The sequence below is a fragment of the Myripristis murdjan genome, chromosome 7 (genome assembly GCF_902150065.1).
Source record: "Myripristis murdjan chromosome 7, fMyrMur1.1, whole genome shotgun sequence".
Taxonomy (NCBI): domain Eukaryota; kingdom Metazoa; phylum Chordata; class Actinopteri; order Holocentriformes; family Holocentridae; genus Myripristis; species Myripristis murdjan.
In genome coordinates, this window is record NC_043986.1 from 22,839,719 (window position 1) to 22,857,980 (window position 18,262).

General features: G+C 43.7%; 2 protein-coding genes across 4 annotated transcripts; one reads left to right on the plus strand and one right to left on the minus strand.

The window, feature by feature from the left end:
• Nucleotides 1-345: 345 nt before the first annotated feature.
• On the plus strand, nt 346-5,378 carry LOC115362437 (microtubule-associated protein RP/EB family member 1-like). Of its 3 annotated transcripts, none has more exons than XM_030056360.1 (8): nt 346-497; nt 1,211-1,341; nt 1,463-1,608; nt 1,720-1,912; nt 1,996-2,037; nt 2,399-2,496; nt 3,947-4,093; nt 4,843-5,378. In XM_030056360.1, exons 2-8 carry the CDS (start codon nt 1,221-1,223, stop codon nt 4,891-4,893), a joined length of 798 nt encoding a protein of 265 aa, XP_029912220.1. In that variant the 5' UTR covers nt 346-497; nt 1,211-1,220; the 3' UTR covers nt 4,894-5,378. The 3 variants fall into 3 exon arrangements, with proteins under 3 accessions (XP_029912220.1, XP_029912222.1, XP_029912221.1); XM_030056361.1 differs by lacking the exon at nt 346-497 and adding an exon at nt 504-657; XM_030056362.1 differs by lacking the exon at nt 1,996-2,037.
• Nucleotides 5,379-9,461: 4,083 nt separating this feature from the next.
• On the minus strand, nt 9,462-17,414 carry LOC115361420 (protein SOGA1-like). Its single transcript, XM_030054787.1, has 9 exons — nt 17,302-17,414; nt 16,410-16,634; nt 15,509-15,667; nt 13,932-14,003; nt 12,582-13,808; nt 12,196-12,303; nt 11,443-11,492; nt 10,100-11,354; nt 9,462-9,970 (listed from the first exon to the last, which is right to left on the minus strand). Exons 1-9 carry the CDS (start codon nt 17,371-17,373, stop codon nt 9,824-9,826), a joined length of 3,315 nt encoding a protein of 1,104 aa, XP_029910647.1. The 5' UTR covers nt 17,374-17,414; the 3' UTR covers nt 9,462-9,823.
• Between the last annotated feature and the right edge of the window lie 848 nt (nt 17,415-18,262).

Sequence of the window (18,262 nt, forward strand, 5' to 3'; positions counted from 1 at the left end):
AAAGACCTCTGTCCCTGGCACCTCGCTAAAGGTGCACTTTTAGACTGTGGTTTGCCGTGAATGTACTGTTGAGTAACGTGTTCATGTTGGGAATGAGAAATAAAACAGATGTAGTGTGATTTCAATGGGACCCGGTTGTGCATATTTACTCTGAAACACCAGATGGCGCAAACACACAATCAATGTAAATGTGAGTCTAAGGGTAGGCTTGTTGTACCATCTCTCACATGGATAATGGGCGGGGTTTCCTCCTCTAATTCGACCTCTGGCTAACAGGAGACGTGTTACAACACCCGGGACAGCGTGTGTATACAAATCGAGCGCACAGCTGAATCTGGCAACATCAGTCATCACCAGACGGTATTTAACTTAAAAAAAAAAAAAAAAAACTTGATTAATGGACCAGGTCACCCGGTGAATGGCAAGATGAAAAAGTTTGAACACTTTTGTCTTCACACCGTTTAGTCTGCTGCTGACATTTTTGACGAGTTTCAGAGGTTTGTAGAAAGCTCTGCCACCTGTGACTGAGTACATATCAATTAATTGCTACCTGATTTAAATTTTGAGAGAAGCGTTGCAGCCGGTTTCAGCCAGTTCGCTAACTAGAACAGCGACTAACTCGACCGTTAACCTTCGAAGTGTTCGTTGTTTTGTCAGGTATGTTTAGCTGAAGTCAGGAACAACTTGTGCCTGCTGAACTTGGGCAACAATACTCAACTTTTACCGTTAATTTACGAAACTAACGCAAAAGTAACTCTACCCCGTGTCGAGACGTATTGCCATTATATTTCTCAGTTTTCTATGAGAAAATAGCTAGCTGCTATCAAAATATGGGCGTTTGCTAGCTTACGTAACTTATATCGCTGTTGGTGAGGTTTGTTTCTGAGACAAGTTCACTTCTCTGATTGTTGGGATACTGACCGGGTCTCAGTCAGTCTTTACTGTATTTACATTTATCCAACAGTGGGAGCAACACGTGTGGATGTAAGTAGAGGAAACAGTGCATTGGCTGAGCTTGATTTCAGGAAAATTTGTTGGTGCGACTTTGTTTGTGCTTCAGGTGAAGACAGGCAGTCAGGTAGATAGCTTTGATTAGACACGCCAGGGGCTGGTGGCATAAAAGTAATGGATGTCTTGTTTTTCAAAGTAGGGCGGTTTATTCTTTTTCAACTAGTATATCATTAATGTTGATATCCCTTATTTTCCTCAGGAGGTGAATAATGGCCGTGAACGTCCACTCCACATCTGTGACCACAGCTAACCTGAGTCGCCACGACATGCTGACATGGGTCAACAAGTCTTTGCAGCTGCAGTACTCCAAGATTGAGCAGCTGTGTTCAGGTGTGCTGCAATCTGCCAGCTGAGCCCTCTGAGACAGCCTTTATAGCGCTCAGTGTATGTGTTTGCAGTTCAGAAATAAGGATTGTGTGATGGTGGAAGAGTGTCTTGTCTGTTCCCACAGGAGCAGCTTACTGCCAGTTCATGGACATGCTATTCCCTGGATGCCTACCTCTCAAGAGAGTCAAATTCCAAGCCAAATTAGAGCATGAATATATACACAATTTTAAATTGTTACAGACCAGTTTCAAGAAGGCTGGAGTTGACAAAGTAAGTACTTGATATTCCTTTCTCTCATCCCATGCAAGTGTTGAGGCTCTTGAATGGTGCAGACATTTAATTCCTTGTTTTTTGTTTGTTTGTTTGTTTGTTTGTTATTAGGCAATCCCCGTGGACAAACTTACTAAAGCAAAGTTCCAGGACAACTTTGAGTTTTTGCAGTGGTTCAAAAAGTTCTTTGATGCCAATTGGGATCTAAAAGAGTATGATCCAGTGGCAGCTCGCCAAGGACAGGAAATGTTGACACCCTCCCCTGCAATGGTTGCATCAAGCAAGTCTGGAAAGACCACCTCTGGTGAGGAAACCATATAAACACTACGTATTTACATACGTGTCATGGCCTGTTTTGTGAGGACCAAATGTTTGTTTTTGCCTCAGAAAAGCTCACTCAACCTGCTGACAAACCAGTTGCTCAAGTCGGTAAAGTGTTTTTTTTTTTTTTTTTCTCGCTTTCTTTTTTTCTGTTTTGTCACAAAAGGGCTCTTGTGTGCTTGTCACTTGCAGGACCTTAATATTTTGGTCACTGGGTGGTCAGTGTATGGGTGACTTTCAGGTTGTTTCTGCTAGCACTAAACATTGAGCTGTATGTACATGATTCTCTTCAGAGTGCATTAGTAATATCCTGAAGCTACAATATTGTGACAGGCAGTGTGATAGATGTTTGCAGTGTCAGTGGGCACCTTGGTTTAAAAAAAAAAAAAAAAAAAGGATGATATTAAAATGAAAAAAACTGCAAGTTAATTCCTTCTTTTTTGTAAAATTTCTTTGCCCATTTTTCTAGCACCTGTAGCGCCTTTGAAAAAGAGCCCGAAGGCGAAGTCAGTGCAATCTGAAGCACAGAGACCTACAGCAGCTGACAAGGCACAGCTTATTGAAGAGGTGAGGATTTTAATAGACATTGTCTTAATTAGTGTTGTCACAACATCAGATACTTAGTTGTGTATCTGAAAAGGTGATACTTCCATGATACCATGATAAATAAGAAAAAAAAATATCAAGCAGCGTTTAGAACAATCACTGTATTAAATTGAACCAAAACTACAATGGGAGCACCAAAATTCATCATGAGTACTTGCCTAACTTGAATAATTTCAAACATGTTGAACTCTGCAATGAGAGAAAGTGCTACTGTACTTACACCAATCAGCCATAACCTTATGAACCATCTGTACAATCTAATGCAGTTCAGCTCAACAATTCTGCCATAAATTCTGCCTTTTAAGAAAGTTTATAATGTTGAGTTTTTGTTGACATTGTGGAGAATGTGAAAATTTAATACTATGTTTATTATTGAGGTTGTAGTTTGCAGAGGTCAACTCTCAATAACATGCAGTCCAGTACAACAGCACCACTATGAGCTCAGTGCCAAACGGAGAACTGAATGAACACCTCCATTACTGTTACAAAAAGAAAACCTGAGCATTATAGGCATCAGAAAAGTAAACTTTATGGCAGAACAGTTGTATTGGATTGTATTAGATTGTACAGGTGGACCAAATGTTATGGCTGATCGGTGTTTATCCACAATTTGAATAAAGCTGTCTAATGATGTATTTTTTTTAAAAAATCAGACTGAGGTGCTCTGTACAAGTAAACCTCAAGTGCATATTGAGGTTTACAAGTCTCAAGTACATGAAACAAGGATGTGAAACAGTTGCCTTTCCTCATTTCATTTCTACTATTAGAATGCCTGTGCAAAATGGTGATAAAGCCTTTGACACTTTGGCAATCTGACACCAAAACATGGCATTTACTGTTTGTTTTAGTTACTTTAAATGATCAGGTTGTCTACATTTGTCCAGTTATCCACAGGAAAAAAAAAAAAAAAAAAACTCCAACAACAGAACAGAACTAACAACAGAGTGGACCAGAAATGCAAGGACCATCACAGATAGCTGCCTTAACAGTTTAAGTGTGTTAGGGTGTATTATTTCTTAAATATTACAATCTACATGCCATCCTCATGTATATGTCCTCTATAGAAGATGTTGAAGTGGAATTTCAGCTGACAGAACACATTTGTAACAGTATCAAACTGTTAGAAAATTAATATTGAGCAGTCATTCACGCTGGTATCGCTCTAGTATTAACATTTTAATTTATTACAGTGCTGGTTGAGAGATCACAGATGATGTTGTGGTCAATACTGCTGTCTCCTGGAACACATGTGATCCTTTGGGACAAGAATTGTCCCACACCAGGAGATTATGTATGCTTTAGCCTACTCTTTATTATTTACAAAAAAAAAAGGAAGTTTTACTAGGGCTAGTGGTGGTTTTAGCATTTTGCCTTTCATTACTATATAAGGGTACCCCCTTGTCCTTTGCAGATAAATTCCCTAAAACTTGAAGCAGCTGCCATGCAGAACGAAAGGGACTTTTACTTTGGAAAGCTGAGAAGCATCGAGCTGATCTGTCAAGAGGAGGGGGAAGACCCAACTCTGCAAAAAATCATCGAGATACTTTATGCCACAAATGTAAGTAACTCCCATGTATACTAGGGGTGGGGAAAAATACATTCACTCAAGTATCCCAATCCGTTTTTTAAACTTTTTTGTTGATCCCTGTATCAATCTAAAATCTGACATGGGGAAATTTAGAGGGGTCCGATGACCTCTGACCTCAAGTTATCTGAATGAAAACGGGTTCTGTGGGTACCTATGGGTCTTCCCTTTGCAGACATGCCCACCTTATGCTAATTCCATGGAGTTTGGGGCAAAAAACACGCAGGTGTTTGCTGCAGTACAAACGTGTTTTGTGGCCTATTGTAAAATAGTGTGTTTGTGCACAGTGGGACCTAAACAGTCTTGGAGTTGCATGAATTGGTTTTGACTGGAAAGCCTAGATTCAATGAGCATGATTTTATTCATGTTGTTTGATGTTAACCCCTATAGTAGCCATTTCACTGTAGTGAGACCATGTTTTTAAATTTGACATCACTGTATAAAATGAACTAGTGTGACCTTTAGGATAATCATGATAATCATTATGAAACTTTATTACCAAAAAGTTGTTACTAAGCTATTTCTAGAACAGAGGATAATTCAGAAAACAATTGCAATACATATTGAATTGGCACCCAAGTATCGTGATGGTATTGAATCAGGAAATAAACATATCATCCCAGCCCTAGTGTATACCTACACGTGCAGAGCCGGTCAACACATCAAGCTTGCATCTTACATGGCACATCATCACTGTTCAAAGTGTTTTTCTCTCCTCACAGGAAGGATTTGATACTCCCGGTGCAGGAGGGGAGGAGCCAGAGGAGTTCTGATTGGAACAGGAAACCACCTCCAGATTCAACCTTCATCACACATTTTACTCTAAATACATACACACCTTAATAATGCACTTGGTCACACGCACTGCCACTTGGTGTTTAAATATATTTGAAATCCTCTGCTGTTAGACCTCTTGGTCCATGTTGTATTTGGACCATAAGCAACATCTCAGAGGGTTAGGGTTAAGGTTGCTCAAATGTTTGAGAAGCATAAGCAGTATTTTCCCCAGTTCCTCTTTTCTGTGCTTGCTTGTGCCTTTCAGCTTTACCACATTCAGTAGCTCTATGACAGTGTTTTTATCAGATCCAAACCAAGCATAATCTTAGTCTTTTAAAGCAGCTTATGTGAAGAGGATTTTTAAATTCAAAATGCTGCCTATCTGTGTATGGGAAGGGTGGGGTATATATTATCAACTGTAAAAAAAAAAAATATTTTAGATATTGCTCTGACACTGAAAATAAAGTCCCTTTGAAATGACCTCACATGACTCCTACTTCCTGGAAAACACTATCTAAAATAGTGACATCACCCTGCACTAGCAGGTGTAAATTAAAATTTCAAACAATAAAACCTTCACAAATCTTCAAACATCCTCTCTCATCCATCTATCCCATCCCCACCAGTAACACATCTATGAACCATCCCGTTTCAACAGGAACTATATAAAATCAAGAATGTAAGGTCTCTAATGAATTTATATTTAAGCTTTGTGATTATACTTTTTCATGTGTAGCTGTCATATCATAGCAGTGACTTCCTATTTGAGATAATTGTTTACTGTAGCCCCAAGAGGTGCAGGCATGCATCACCACCATTGTTGAAATGTTGATTCTCAACACAGAAAATACACTTAAACAGTGCAGAGCAAAGATTAGAGACACTTAAGGACATAAACATTTTAGAGTCTGAGTGGTGTTCACAGCCATAGAAATCTCATGCTTTGCTTTACTTTCCCAGTTAAAGGAATGGAGGAAGTTGTGCCTTGTGCTGCAAGGCACAACTTCCTTCTTAAAGTAGTAAGCAGACTGCATTGAGCAACCTGAGCCATGTTTGAGTTGCATCAATTGAAAGTAAGTTTGAGATAATGGTGAAATTGTGCAAAATTACAACCAGAGATACTTATACTCAACAGCAGTCAGTTATGCTGCAGTGACACATTTGAAAACAACTCCTGGCCTTGTGTTGAGCGCTGCAGCCTCCTGCAGAGCTCCCTGTGGCTTGACACCTGCATGCTGTCACAGCTGGCTCCTCATGTGAGGAGACACCCTCTAGTTCTCGGGTGCCACAGAGGCATTGCAGAAGTCATGTGTTGATGTCTCTTTCTCTTGACATATGACAGCAGTGATAATGATGAGGAATTGGGAGAAAGGAAGGCATTTGAGTGGTGTGGTGCAAGCCCCGCCCCCCTTAAGTGTTTCAGCTGGCACTGAACTCACCTATAACATGTCTCTTTCATAGACCTTGATCCTATTCTCCACTTGCCTAGCAACCATCACCTTTATTTAGGAGCAGGACAGCTCTGTCAGATATCTTTGGCCAAGTTGGGCATACTGTCAGATATATAGTCTATACACATGAGGCTATGACTGAGTAAGGTCACTGTGACACTGATGTTTCCCAGGGTTTTGGTCTCCTTTCCATTTGAGAGGGAGTGGGGTCCTGGTTGCTCGGCTGTATGTCCAGTTTTGTCACTCCGGGCACTTCCTCGCCTGCCTGAACTAGTCGCATCACCTCCTCAAAGGAAAGCTGGGGTGCAGCTGTGTCTGCACACGTGTCCTCAGTTTTTGTGCTGATGCTGCAGTCTGAACTTGCAACACTGCAGTCCAGTCTCACACCGGAAGAACCAAAGTGCCACTGTTTGTACCCCGCTGAGTCGATGGGTTCAACAAACCTGATGACAAAAAATAATCATGATTGTTAAAAAGCTGCTTTGGCTTGAAAAGAACTCACTGACTTGGTTTAGTACAGCTCAGTCAATATTTATGGATGTGAAACACACAAAATCATGGTATAAAGACTCTAACCTGAGGTGTTAAAAGCATAGAGAATGATTGCCGACCCACCACATAGCCATTCATTTACCATTTAGAAACCTGACATGTTCTCTAGTTACCAGAAAATCCTCGTGTGTTCAGTGTCATCTTAACCTCCACTTAGTGGCTCCAGATACTACAGCTTGATGACCACACTCATATTTTATCATTTGGTGAAACGTGTCCATGTTCACCCACTGATTTGACTGTGCTGTACCACAGGAGTGACAGCTGAGTGCTTAAAGTGAACTGTGCTGCCCTCTCTCTTTAAGTTATGGTCCTTACTATTCTGAGGTCAAACTTTATTGATCCCTCTTACTTGATGGAGGTTGTCACAGCTGCAAATCATGAGTGATGAGGCTGGATATATACCACACTGAGCATCAAACATTTTACAAACAAACTGAAAAGTGGTATGAAGGCTCCTTTGTATCTTTTTAAATATTTAATATCAAAATGTGCTTCGTAAGAAATGAAATACCATTCAAAGGTCATTTATAGGGGGATAATTCAATTTTGTTTAAAAAAAAAAATCCGCGAAAACACAAATAGTGAAAAACAGTAAAAGTAACATAATAAAAACATGATCAATTGTTTTTCAAAACGCTGCTGACAACACACAGAAAGCAGGCTGCATAATGAATGAATTTGGTGAGAAGAATACGTAAACATTAAAAAAACAAAACAAAACAAAAAAAAAAAACACGAAGGTTTCAGATGTTATTATTCTGTTATTATGGCAGCCAGTTCTGCTTACTCAAAATGTGCATTTATTAATCTGAACCATGTGCTGTATGTATTAGTGTGTACATAAGGGTGAACATTTGGTGTAATGTGGCACATACCGGTTATAAAAGAATAACTTCATGTCCAAAACTTTGGCTTCATCGCTGCCGATTTCAGACCTCTCGAGAGAGACCAGGCCAGTCTGGAACCTCTCATCAGCCTTGAAGTTATAAGAGTCAAACCTCATGAAAACAGCCTCCATTTCTCCACGAAAAACTCTCTTTACTAGATAACTCTCACCTGCACAAGTTACTATCCATTCTAGCGGACAACAAACTTCCGGCAATGATTTGTTTGCAATCAACAAATGTAATTAAAGATGGGAACGTGGTCGAGTTAAAGATCATAGGCTGAAAGTGCAGCGCCCCATGCGGTGGTTTGTCGTGTTGCAGTGAAAGGTGATCTTGTAACCCGGGGTTGCCTGATAAATATGTGTACGATACATAAGTATATAGGAGTTAAATAATACTATTCGTAATTGATTAGACATGTGAGAAACATTTCCAGTCTATCATTGCAACTTGTAAATATATTAATATAAATATAAATATATATTTAATATACTGTATTGTCAGGGGGCAGTGGAGTACCTCCACATTTCTATTGTCAATAGATTAATGTTGAATTGTTTGAATTCCTGCAAATTTATGCTTTCAGCAGTCAGCTGTAGGAGGAAAACCAACATTTGAATAAAAATAATGTATATTTGAATGAATGCACAAATACACTCTTTGGGTTTTTATATGTATATAGATTTAGATATAAAGAGATATATGTGTATGCACATGTATAACTATAAACACTGTGACATGTCAAGAGGATTTTTTTGTAGAGTATTATCACTGTATGGAATTGTGGATTCTATCAAAGCTGCATATTGCGTTATGCTGTTTTGTGTTTCCTGTTGCGAGACTTTGAGCCCTGCTGAGCTGAGATTGCTCCATTAGCAAGCAGCCCCACACTGTTATGCTGTCTGTAACTGCAGAAGATGAACAAATGTGGTAAGCGGAAACATGAAACCGTGTGATTGTGTGACCTCTCCACTTGCCCTGCCCTTGGCCGCAGCCAGCCAGCTGCCAGCCACACCTAGAGATGCTAAAGTGTCTCAGCTGATGGTGCTGCTCACGCTCTTAATGTCAAACCTCAGTGAAATTTCCTGTGCTTCTTTATCCTAAACACTGTGCTCATGAACACTGTCATACTGCTGCTGCATACCACACACACACACACACACGCCACATCCTTCTTAATGTGTGCCAAATTTAATGTGCAGCTATAACACAAATCGACACACGTTGATGTGCTTGCTCTGTTTTCAATGACACTGAAAGTCAACAATCACACACAAGTAGAGAGGAGGGGGGTGGAGGGGTCGTGCTGCCGACAAGAAAGGAAATCTTATCTCATTAACTACTTAGCACTTACCTCTTCTGTTTTCTTGAGCCTGTGATGCCATGACGAGCAGCCTATCTCTGAAGGAGCTGATTACCGCCTGGAGCAGACACGTGTCAAGAGTTTAAATAATATCTGCAGATTTCTGAGTGTGGTGAGGGGTGTGAGTGTGCTTCAGGCAGCAGAACAGACAGATTCAGTGATCACAATAAACTGCCTGTTTTTCCGATTTTAGAAGTTTATTCAATTAACCATGCGGTTATTATAAAGATAATACAAAATTCATTTGCATTGACAATAGTAAGTGCAAAAATGTGTTTTTCATTGCATTTTAGAACAGGCATAGTGAGGAAACATCAACAATTTGCAGCGTCGCTTCTAGTAAATCAACTAAGGATTAAGCCCACCTGTCAAGAGGGATGAGTGTTCTGAATTGCACCAGTAAAAAATAATATATATATATTACAGGACTAAACTATCAGGATAACTCACACTACTTATAATATTTCTACACATTCCATACACAGTCTATCCAAATCACTCCTGTATCCCATCCTGCGAGTGATCCTAATAATCAATCAACCCGACATTACCCATATCCTCTCCATTTATCATATTTCACTAGAACTACATTTTAAATTCCATTCCCATGGCTCTGACCGCTGCCAGCTGTCCAGTGGTATCTGTGCCCCCTGCAGCTCCTGCCCTTCACTCACAGCTCTCTAACCCCGCTGACTGGTGGGGAGAATCTGCGGCGCTGTAGCTTGCTCTGGCTTGAGGCTTGTCGCTGGCTGGAGCGAGATGGCCGGGCAAAGCAGAAAGTCAAGGTGCTGCTGGAGCTGCACTCGTAGTTTCCGTCCTGGGAGGGTGAGAGTGAGAGATACTTAGAGGGTCAACAGCAGGATTCCTACCATACATGCAAACGGTGCAACAATCAGACAGTGGAATCAGGGTTTTTGGGAACCATACTCTGCCTTGTTACACTTACCTCTGTTGTGCTGGAGTTCAGGCTGTGCTCCCTGCTGACAGGTGCTCTGACAGCTTGGTTCACACCGCTGCTCTTCTCCTGGGCTTCTCTCTGTACACGAGCGGCCTCCTCTCTCTGCTTCATGAATCTCTGGTTGACGATCCTGGTCACGCTGTCAGTCCTGTGCAATGGGATAGCAGAAGGTCGCGGGGGAACACGCTCCAGGTTTTTAAGGCTGCTCTTCCCCGCCTTTTGCCCTGCTCCTGGTACCGGTTTGTCTGCCCGGCCGCTCACCCTGCGCAGGAACTCTGTGACCAAGCCGTAACGGTTGCCTCCTGCAGATTTCCCGTGGGGCTTCGTGTTCCGGCCTGAAACCTCACTACTGAGAGAGCTGTTGTTCTGTCCTCCGGCTGCCCTGCTGTTAGTTGACCGGGTGAACGTCATGCCAGTGTGACTTTGATGAGACACGTTCCACAACGCTCGTTCTCTGGAGCTGGTCGCAGATGAGGAAGAGGATGATAAGGAGGTGCTGAAAGAGGTGGTGGAGGAAAGAGAGGAGGAGCCAGAGGTAGAGTGTCTCCGGTACAGTTTAGGGGAGGTGGAGGTGGGTTTAGGCCTTTCGACCCTACCTTGCACCCTCTCCAGGGAGGAGGAGATGTGCTGAGTGCGGGCAGAGACCAAGGATGAGTTGAGGAGCCGGGACGGGCTGTTTCTCACAGTGCCAACACCCTGCGGCCCATCTGTCTGCAGACCGACACTCACCATCTGCGGTTTCATGTGGGTCTGGGTGCCCGAACAAACCACATCCACCCATCCTCCAGTTAGGCTCCCACTCCTCACCAGTGAGCTGGAGTTAAGCGACTGCCTCCAGCTGGCTGTCATCTCCTTCATGTCGTCACTCAGGTTAGCAGACAACCCCAGACAGAGCGGTGAGAGGGAGGTGGGTGGCGTGCACCAGGGAGAGACTGTGGTGACAGAATCTGTGTCTGTGACGGGGCTTTGCTTCAGCTGAGCCAGCTGGACTCTCCGGGCCGATGGGGGGCTGTAGTAGATGCGGAAGGCAGTCTTCTCTGGAGCTGTGTGGCTTCTCTCCAAGAACATCTGCTCCAAGTTAAGGTCAGGAAAGCTAAGCGGCATGATTAGATGGTCCCAGGTCTTAACAGGGTCCTCTTGGTCCAGCTGAGCAGCCTCCTGGCTCACATAGCACCAGTTCTTCCTGTTGGAGCCGTATGGAGAAAACTGCACCCGAAGTCTTTTCCCGTTAGAGCTGTACGTCCTGTGAAAACAGCAGGGGATGGGAGAATAAAGATTTCAGTGCCTGCATGTGGAAGTGATATGGCTGAATGCCTGTGGATAAAACTGACCTGTCAGTTTCAGGGTATCGTTCCTCTTCCAAGAGACTACTGACAGTGCGCTGGGAAAAGGGAGAAAAAAAAACATTTGGCAAATAATGATCACTAAACTTGCAAATTATGTAAATTCAGAAGTTGTTTATTACAGAATTTATAAGGCAAGGAAAATGTGTCTGGGACTAAGTAGAGTAAAGACGAAAAAACGCCATTAAAGAAATAAATCCAGCAGAACATGCAGTGCCAAGAAGATGCCACTGTTTGGCTCAACTGTTCAGTGGCAACAACTCAAACATTAAATTACAATTCTTATCTGATGTTAATTAAGAATTATCTTTCTATTTACTGAGACGCAGTTATTACTGTTAGATCAAGCAGGGAAAGCCAAGAATGAAGCAAGTAGGAGGCATTTACATTCATGAAGCAACACAGCAATGTGAATGATAAACAGATGAATATGCAAATGAATATGCAACACTTCAGTTTTCATTTCACCTTTCTTTTGCAGCAGATAGGTCTGGGCACTGGCATGAATCAGTGTGGTGTTTTTATGCAGTAGATGTGAACATGCTTGTCCTGTTTGGCTGCAGCCACTACAAGAGATTAGCCTAAATACTGTGACACGAGTCTTTTCATGATGCCCGTTGAACTCAGTACCAGGAGGAGGCCTTGCCAGGGAGACAGATCATCAGCTGGACTTCCCACTGCTTAACACACTCACACACACACAGCCTAGGATTCATGTCTGCAGACTAGTACCTTCCTTACCTCAGCTATCTTGCTTCGTGTGGCCTCGACCTTGCTGTCAGTTTCAGTCCCCTCATCCTGAAGGTCTTGCAGCAGCTCGCGCAGCACAGACATGATTTTCTCTCTAGTCTGAAAAAAATTCACCAAATATAACTTATATAGAGGGGTTACACGGTCTTCAATGAGTTGAGAAATTCCTTGAGCTTTTGAAATCTCAACCCCACTATGCTGGTCTTCTTGCAGACAATAGCCTGCCACCAGCAAATAACTAAATAACTTCACAAAATGAGCCCATACACAACCAATCATTTCAACTGCAGGTAAATTGTCCATTACGATGGCTTCATATTTTTACGTCTGAAGCACATACACAAGTCAGTTAAAATGAACAAAATCTTAATGTGTACCTCTTTCCCTTCCAGACCAGGTCCTTTAACTTGACACATCTGATGGAGCACCCAGAGAATCTGCAATGTGAGTCGCCTTTTTGGGTCCCTGCAGTTGTGGATGAGGCCCAGTTGAGAGTGAGGTCCTTGTCTTGCTTGTTTGGCTCTTTCCTTCACCTCTGTAGTGCGGAGGTCCTCAGCACTCTCCTGCTTATTTGGCGCCTCTGTGATATTATTAGTGTCCACATCATGCGTGGCACAGCCACCAGAAACAAAGGAGAGGATGCAGGAATCCCAAACCTGCCCTTCCTTGTAAGGGCAAAGCCTACCTAAATCTCCTCCTGTTAGTAGCTTCTCCACCCTGCCAATGAAAGCCAGTAACATCGTCTGCAGCAGCTCTAATGCCTCATGCAAAGGCCCCTGCAGGAATGGGTCCTGTGCCTTATCCACCTGGTCTACCTCTGTCTGAGAGACAAAAGCGGATAAAGGCAAAGAGCAGTGTCCATTTTTGGGGGGTGTTGTTAGGATCTGGATGGCTGAACTCACAATGAAGGAATGGTCTCTCAAAGCGAGGAGAGTTTCATAGTCTTTCGCAGTCATTCCATGAGGGCCTGTGTCCGCCTTTTTGTTGGCATCATTCTCATTGATGTCTGCCGGGTCCCACTCACCACCCACAGGACCCTCTCGGGTAATGTGGCAAGAGGCAACCATCCCCTCAGTCTGTACTTGGTTGGTGTCTGTGAGCAAAGGAGTCTCAACAACACCCTTACCCTCGGCCGCTTTCTCCTCACCCTGCCCATACCCCATGTGCCCTGTTTTCAAGCTTTGTTCCCTCCCCTCTCTGTCCCTCACCTGGGTGGATGAAAACAGATTTTCTGCCACGACTTCCTGTGCCTCCTCTTCCTCCTCTTCCCCTCCTGCCCCTCCCAGTTTATCTCTAAGGTCGCTCATCTCTGCTCGCAATCCACGGTTCTCCACCTCCAGTTCCACAATGCGCCGGCTCAGCAGCGTGGCCTCCTCCTCGACTAGCTTCAAGTGAACTTTGACCTCGGCCTCCCTGGCATGGGCAGAGTTCACTTTGCCCTCAGGTGACAGGGCGGCGTCTATGTCTCCGTAGGTGGAGTGGTATTTGGCCAGCTCCTCACGCATGCCCTCGCTCTCTGACACCAGCTTTGTCAACTTCTTGCACATGAGAGCTAATTCCTCTTTGGCAAAATAGAGTTGGCACTTGAGATCAGCGCTGTCATCCTGGCAAATGGCAAACAAAGTGCATTTAATACTGGTAGAGCTGATATATGCTTCAATATGTGATCTCTCATGATGCATACAGCTACATTTGAGATCAAGCAGAAAACTATAAACAAATCAAACCTCGATCTGTTGAGAGAGCCTCTTCTCAGTCTTGCTGGGTGGTGACCTGACACCTTTCCTCCTCAGTGAGTTCTGAGGAATTAAAAATGGCAAAGAATTACATCAAAACTGCAACAAATATCCCAACCAAAGACACAACAGAAATATTCAGTTAAATAAATAGATCCCCTTTTTGTATATCATGAGCACAAATTAGACTCCAAGTCACAAACTTGTGATCGTTTGCAGGCACACTTTTTCTTGCCTCAAAGTGCATCCCTACCCCACATGAGGGAGTTTATTTGTAAGTCTGAGTATGACAGGAATGTAAGCTTAAGTCCGTCTCTGTCTGGCAGCATTGTCTCGCTGGTAGACACAAGGCAGGAGGTTACAACGTTATAAATAGTCATCTTCCAGAGGCTACAACTGAAAATCATGCCGAGTGGGTCACAGCCTTTTCAATTCAGAGTCTGCAGATGCACAAACCTGGAGGTCATAGAGATATGCTATGACCTGCTAAGTGATTTTACTAATAAATAATTTGTATGAATAAGATTTACAAACTGAAAACAGGCATACTTTATGTTTTTTGTTTGTTTTTTTTAAAGTGTGGTGACAATTTTTGCCTTTTTTGTCTTCCCTTAGTATTTTGTTATTCTTTAGACAAGCACCACACTGTGGCATGACATTATTTTGTTACTGTACAACTCCAGCAAACAGGGTCACAGACAGTCTGTATGCAATGTAAGTCTTTCAGTGTTCATCCTCCTTCCCTCCTATCTAGACTAGGTTCTGTGGTCCTAGATTAGGTAATCTAAGTGGATTTCCCAGTTGGGATCAAAGGGACTAGCAGCTGTCTCAGATGAGCGGACCAGACTGAGCTCATGCCAAAGCACCGAATCCTGGATTAAGCAGGACACGTGTCGGTGGAGTGTGCCATCATCACAGGAGCTACGGGCTCCGAGCCAGGAGCCACAACAAAAGAAGACTTGAAATTCGATAGCTACAAAGGTGCGGTAACCACCGTCTGATGGCCAAACCAAAGTTGCTGTAGTAGGTCAGTGTGTCAGTGTACAAACCTCAGCCTTTTGAATGCCATAATACATGCTGATCCAGATTTAGCCTAGCTTAACAGAAGCAGAATGAGAGAAAGCAAGGGAGCATCTATTTTTGTAATCTCACCCCCACACTCTCTCTAGCTTGCACCCTCTCTCCCTTTTCTCCGTCCTCTCTACTGAGATCATCAGCTGTGCCTAGAGTTCAGACTTCAGCATACCACGCTACTTCACCCCACCCAGGCACCAGTCAGCTGCTCGCCGTGCCCTCCGCTCATATCCTTGATCTACACCAGGGTCATCTGTCATCTGACATCAGGGTGACAGCAGGATGGGGGAGACAGCTGGCTGAGATGGGGCAGCTGTGTAGAGTAACACTGGTAATGGGGAGGAGGATACTGGACTGGGAGTTTATGGAGCACACAGGTGGCAGCAGCTGATGGCTCTGTCAAGGTTGAGGTTACAGTTGACCTGAATATCCAGACCCAATATGCAGATTTCATTCATTCATTCATTCAAAAAAAAAAGATCTGAAAGAAGCACCTCTCTGCTTTTCTCCATCTCAGCCTGTAAGACCTGCTTGGCCACTTCCAGCTCTTGTGTCTTCTCTCGCAGCGCCTCGTTTTCCCACTCCAACTGGGCGTTCTTCTTCTGCACCGACTCTAGCTCATTGTGCAGGCGGAGGGACACACTCTTTGCAACCTGTGAGCAAGCCCAATAGCAGGTTATTGTATTCCAAAGCATTAACCCTAATCAGGTCGATTTAGAAAGTCCTATGACTCTAGCTCTACAACACAAGAGCATTGTTTTGTGGCTGAGTGCAGCATGTTAGTCAGGCTAAAGCTGGGAGACTTTACAAGGAAATGCTTTTGGTAGGAATTCACAAACTGAGAGGATGGAGGGGGTGATGGTGGGCACTTTGGCAAGGGGATCAAATTTCCATCTATGCTGCTGTTAGGAATCCTGTAATACCACGCCCCTGTGGAAAGAAACCGGGAATGCCTGCCACCACAGGACGTCATTTAACCACAAAGTGATTGGCCTTCCATGATGTCGATAAAGGCTGTGTTTCTGTGTTTTATGTCTCTTCATCATAGAGAGCAACTCACCACATAATTGCACTATGGTATGGCAAACAAATAAACAAGATGCATGATGAAGACATTTAGACCTAATAAAGTTTTTGTGGTGCAAACCAACAGCAGGATGTAATTTACAGTGCAGCAAACAGCCATGACTCACAGTGCTGTCAACTGATTACCGTCCCTGAATGCGTGTGAGCAAGGCCATGTGCTGAGATGAGATAGCACAGTGGAACTACAAATGACTGGAAATGCACTGATTCACTCGAAAGCCAATTCTAAGCCAGAGCTTTTACTTTTTGTTTGTGGTGAGTGAGTTTTAACAAGACCACATGGACACACAGAGAGACAGGAGGCCTAACCTTGATGTCATGCTCCATGGTTCTGACCAGTTCCCCGTCCACCTGTCCCGTCTGGGCCACCCTGATGCTGCGGCGCTCAGCCTTGCGGAGGCGGTACTGCAGGACACGGCACGTCTTGTTGGCCTGCTCCAGCTGCAGCCGTAGCTCCTGCAGCTGGTACACCTCCTCCTCCTGGAACATGTCACGCATCTCCAACATCTCACAGCGCAGCTCCTCCACCTCATCCTGGCGCAGGCGACGAAGAAATGCAGATATGAATACCAGCAACACTGGGATATTGTTATTGAGTTTGTTTTAGGGATGTTTTTCAACTATGTTTTACTGTAAATATGAATTTCCATACACCTAATGAACTGGTACACAACAAATGTTTTTTCACAGAGGAGGCTGCAGAACCTCCTATTTTCCACTGGGTCATCTGATAGGCCAATTTCCACTTTGTTGGGTTGTTTCACTTCAAATTCACTCATTTAAAGTAAGCACAATTATTAGTAACTCAATTGGTATATTAGTCTACCAGAAATTATTTATAAATCAAGCCAAAATCACCACCTTCTGAATGACAAATGAAAGGAATAGCCATAATAGATAGATATGACAAAATGCCATAAATTTTGCCATTAAACTATGATATTGTTTATGTGCTAATTTATTTTTAATGAATGTCTGCAGTGACTCTTCACTTTTACTACTTTTCTGCTACTGCTTCCTCTCAGTTGTCCTGCTGTCACTAATTGAGACTGACATGAGCCCAAATGTTCTAGGTCTGTCAAACACTGAGACAAACCAGACAGGAGGGGTATATGCACATACATATATTGGACATTTAAATTCAAAACATCGGCCTAATAATCTTAATTAAAAATAAGAGGAAGAAGTGAAACTTGCTTACTTTCAAGTACTCGTTCTCTGATCTCAAGTCTTCCACCTCTCTGGCAAGGTCCTCGCTTGTCTCACCCATCATTAAATCCAAAATCTCTGATGAATTTAACAGACCCAGAGACCCTCCAGCTCCGGGGAAACCGCTCCCGGCATCTGTACGGAGAGCGCCGGTGTCCTGCTTTGCCGCTGCGCACGGCTTGCCATCGCCTTTCCCCCCTGTCGCGCTGTCCGAGCGCACATAAGCTCTCCCGTCTGTCCAACTTAATTCAGTGTCGCTGCTCTGAGAGTCCAGCTTGATGCCCTCCGAGGGACAGTCGGAGATTTCTGAGCTGCTGTCTGAGGTGGAGAGTTTCCCAGACACGCAGCCGGAGTCCTTGCTCAGGTCCTCTGAGGCGTTGCTGGCATCGGACAGTTTCCTCTGAACGCCGGGGCTGCTTTGGCACTCCGTGGTGGCGCTTAATGAGACTTTCCCGGGGCGCTTCCCCTCTGCCACCGCGCTCACCTCCTGACCTGCCCGCGTGTCCTTGCAGCAGGAACCGCCGGGAGCATCTTTAGATGATGATGCTGATGGATCCCCCCTCTTTCTCTGGGCAGCACCCTGCTGCTGCGCCTTGGGTTGCTTCTGGCACCGTGGCGCCTTTTTTACGCTCTTGTCTCCTTCTCTGTTCATCCTGTAGGCTTATCCACTTTTTCTTCTCTTCCCTCAGTTGGATTAAAAACAGGTTCTTTTAGGTCAGGTTGATCATGATGCTATAAGAAATTTATTAAAATAAAAAAAATATCCCGAGCCTTCACCTCTAGGAGCGCACGAACTGGACTGGACAGATCCTACAGGCTGCTCCCCATCCTCCGTGTCTGAAACTTTGCCATCACTCTGGGTAGAGGCAGGGATACAGGATACGGCTAGTGTCAAGTCAATCACATTATAAAAAATACAACTTCCGTAGACTTTTCAAAATAAAAGTATGATT

Bases quoted from the DNA above. Each gene is read 5' to 3' on its own strand.
- LOC115362437 (XM_030056360.1), top strand. From the start codon at position 1,221: ATGGCCGTGAACGTCCACTCCACATCTGTGACCACAGCTAACCTGAGT. The intron at 2,497-3,946 runs GTGAGGATTTTA...TGTCCTTTGCAG, and splicing joins AGGCACAGCTTATTGAAGAG to ATAAATTCCCTAAAACTTGA. The intron at 4,094-4,842 runs GTAAGTAACTCC...CTCTCCTCACAG, and splicing joins AGATACTTTATGCCACAAAT to GAAGGATTTGATACTCCCGG.
- LOC115361420 (XM_030054787.1), bottom strand. From the start codon at position 17,373: ATGATGGGTGAGACAAGCGAGGACCTTGCCAGAGAGGTGGAAGACTTG. The intron at 16,635-17,301 runs GTAAGCAAGTTT...CGCCTGCGCCAG, and splicing joins CAGAGAACGAGTACTTGAAA to GATGAGGTGGAGGAGCTGCG. The intron at 13,809-13,931 runs GTTTGATTTGTT...GCCATTTGCCAG, and splicing joins GGCTCTCTCAACAGATCGAG to GATGACAGCGCTGATCTCAA.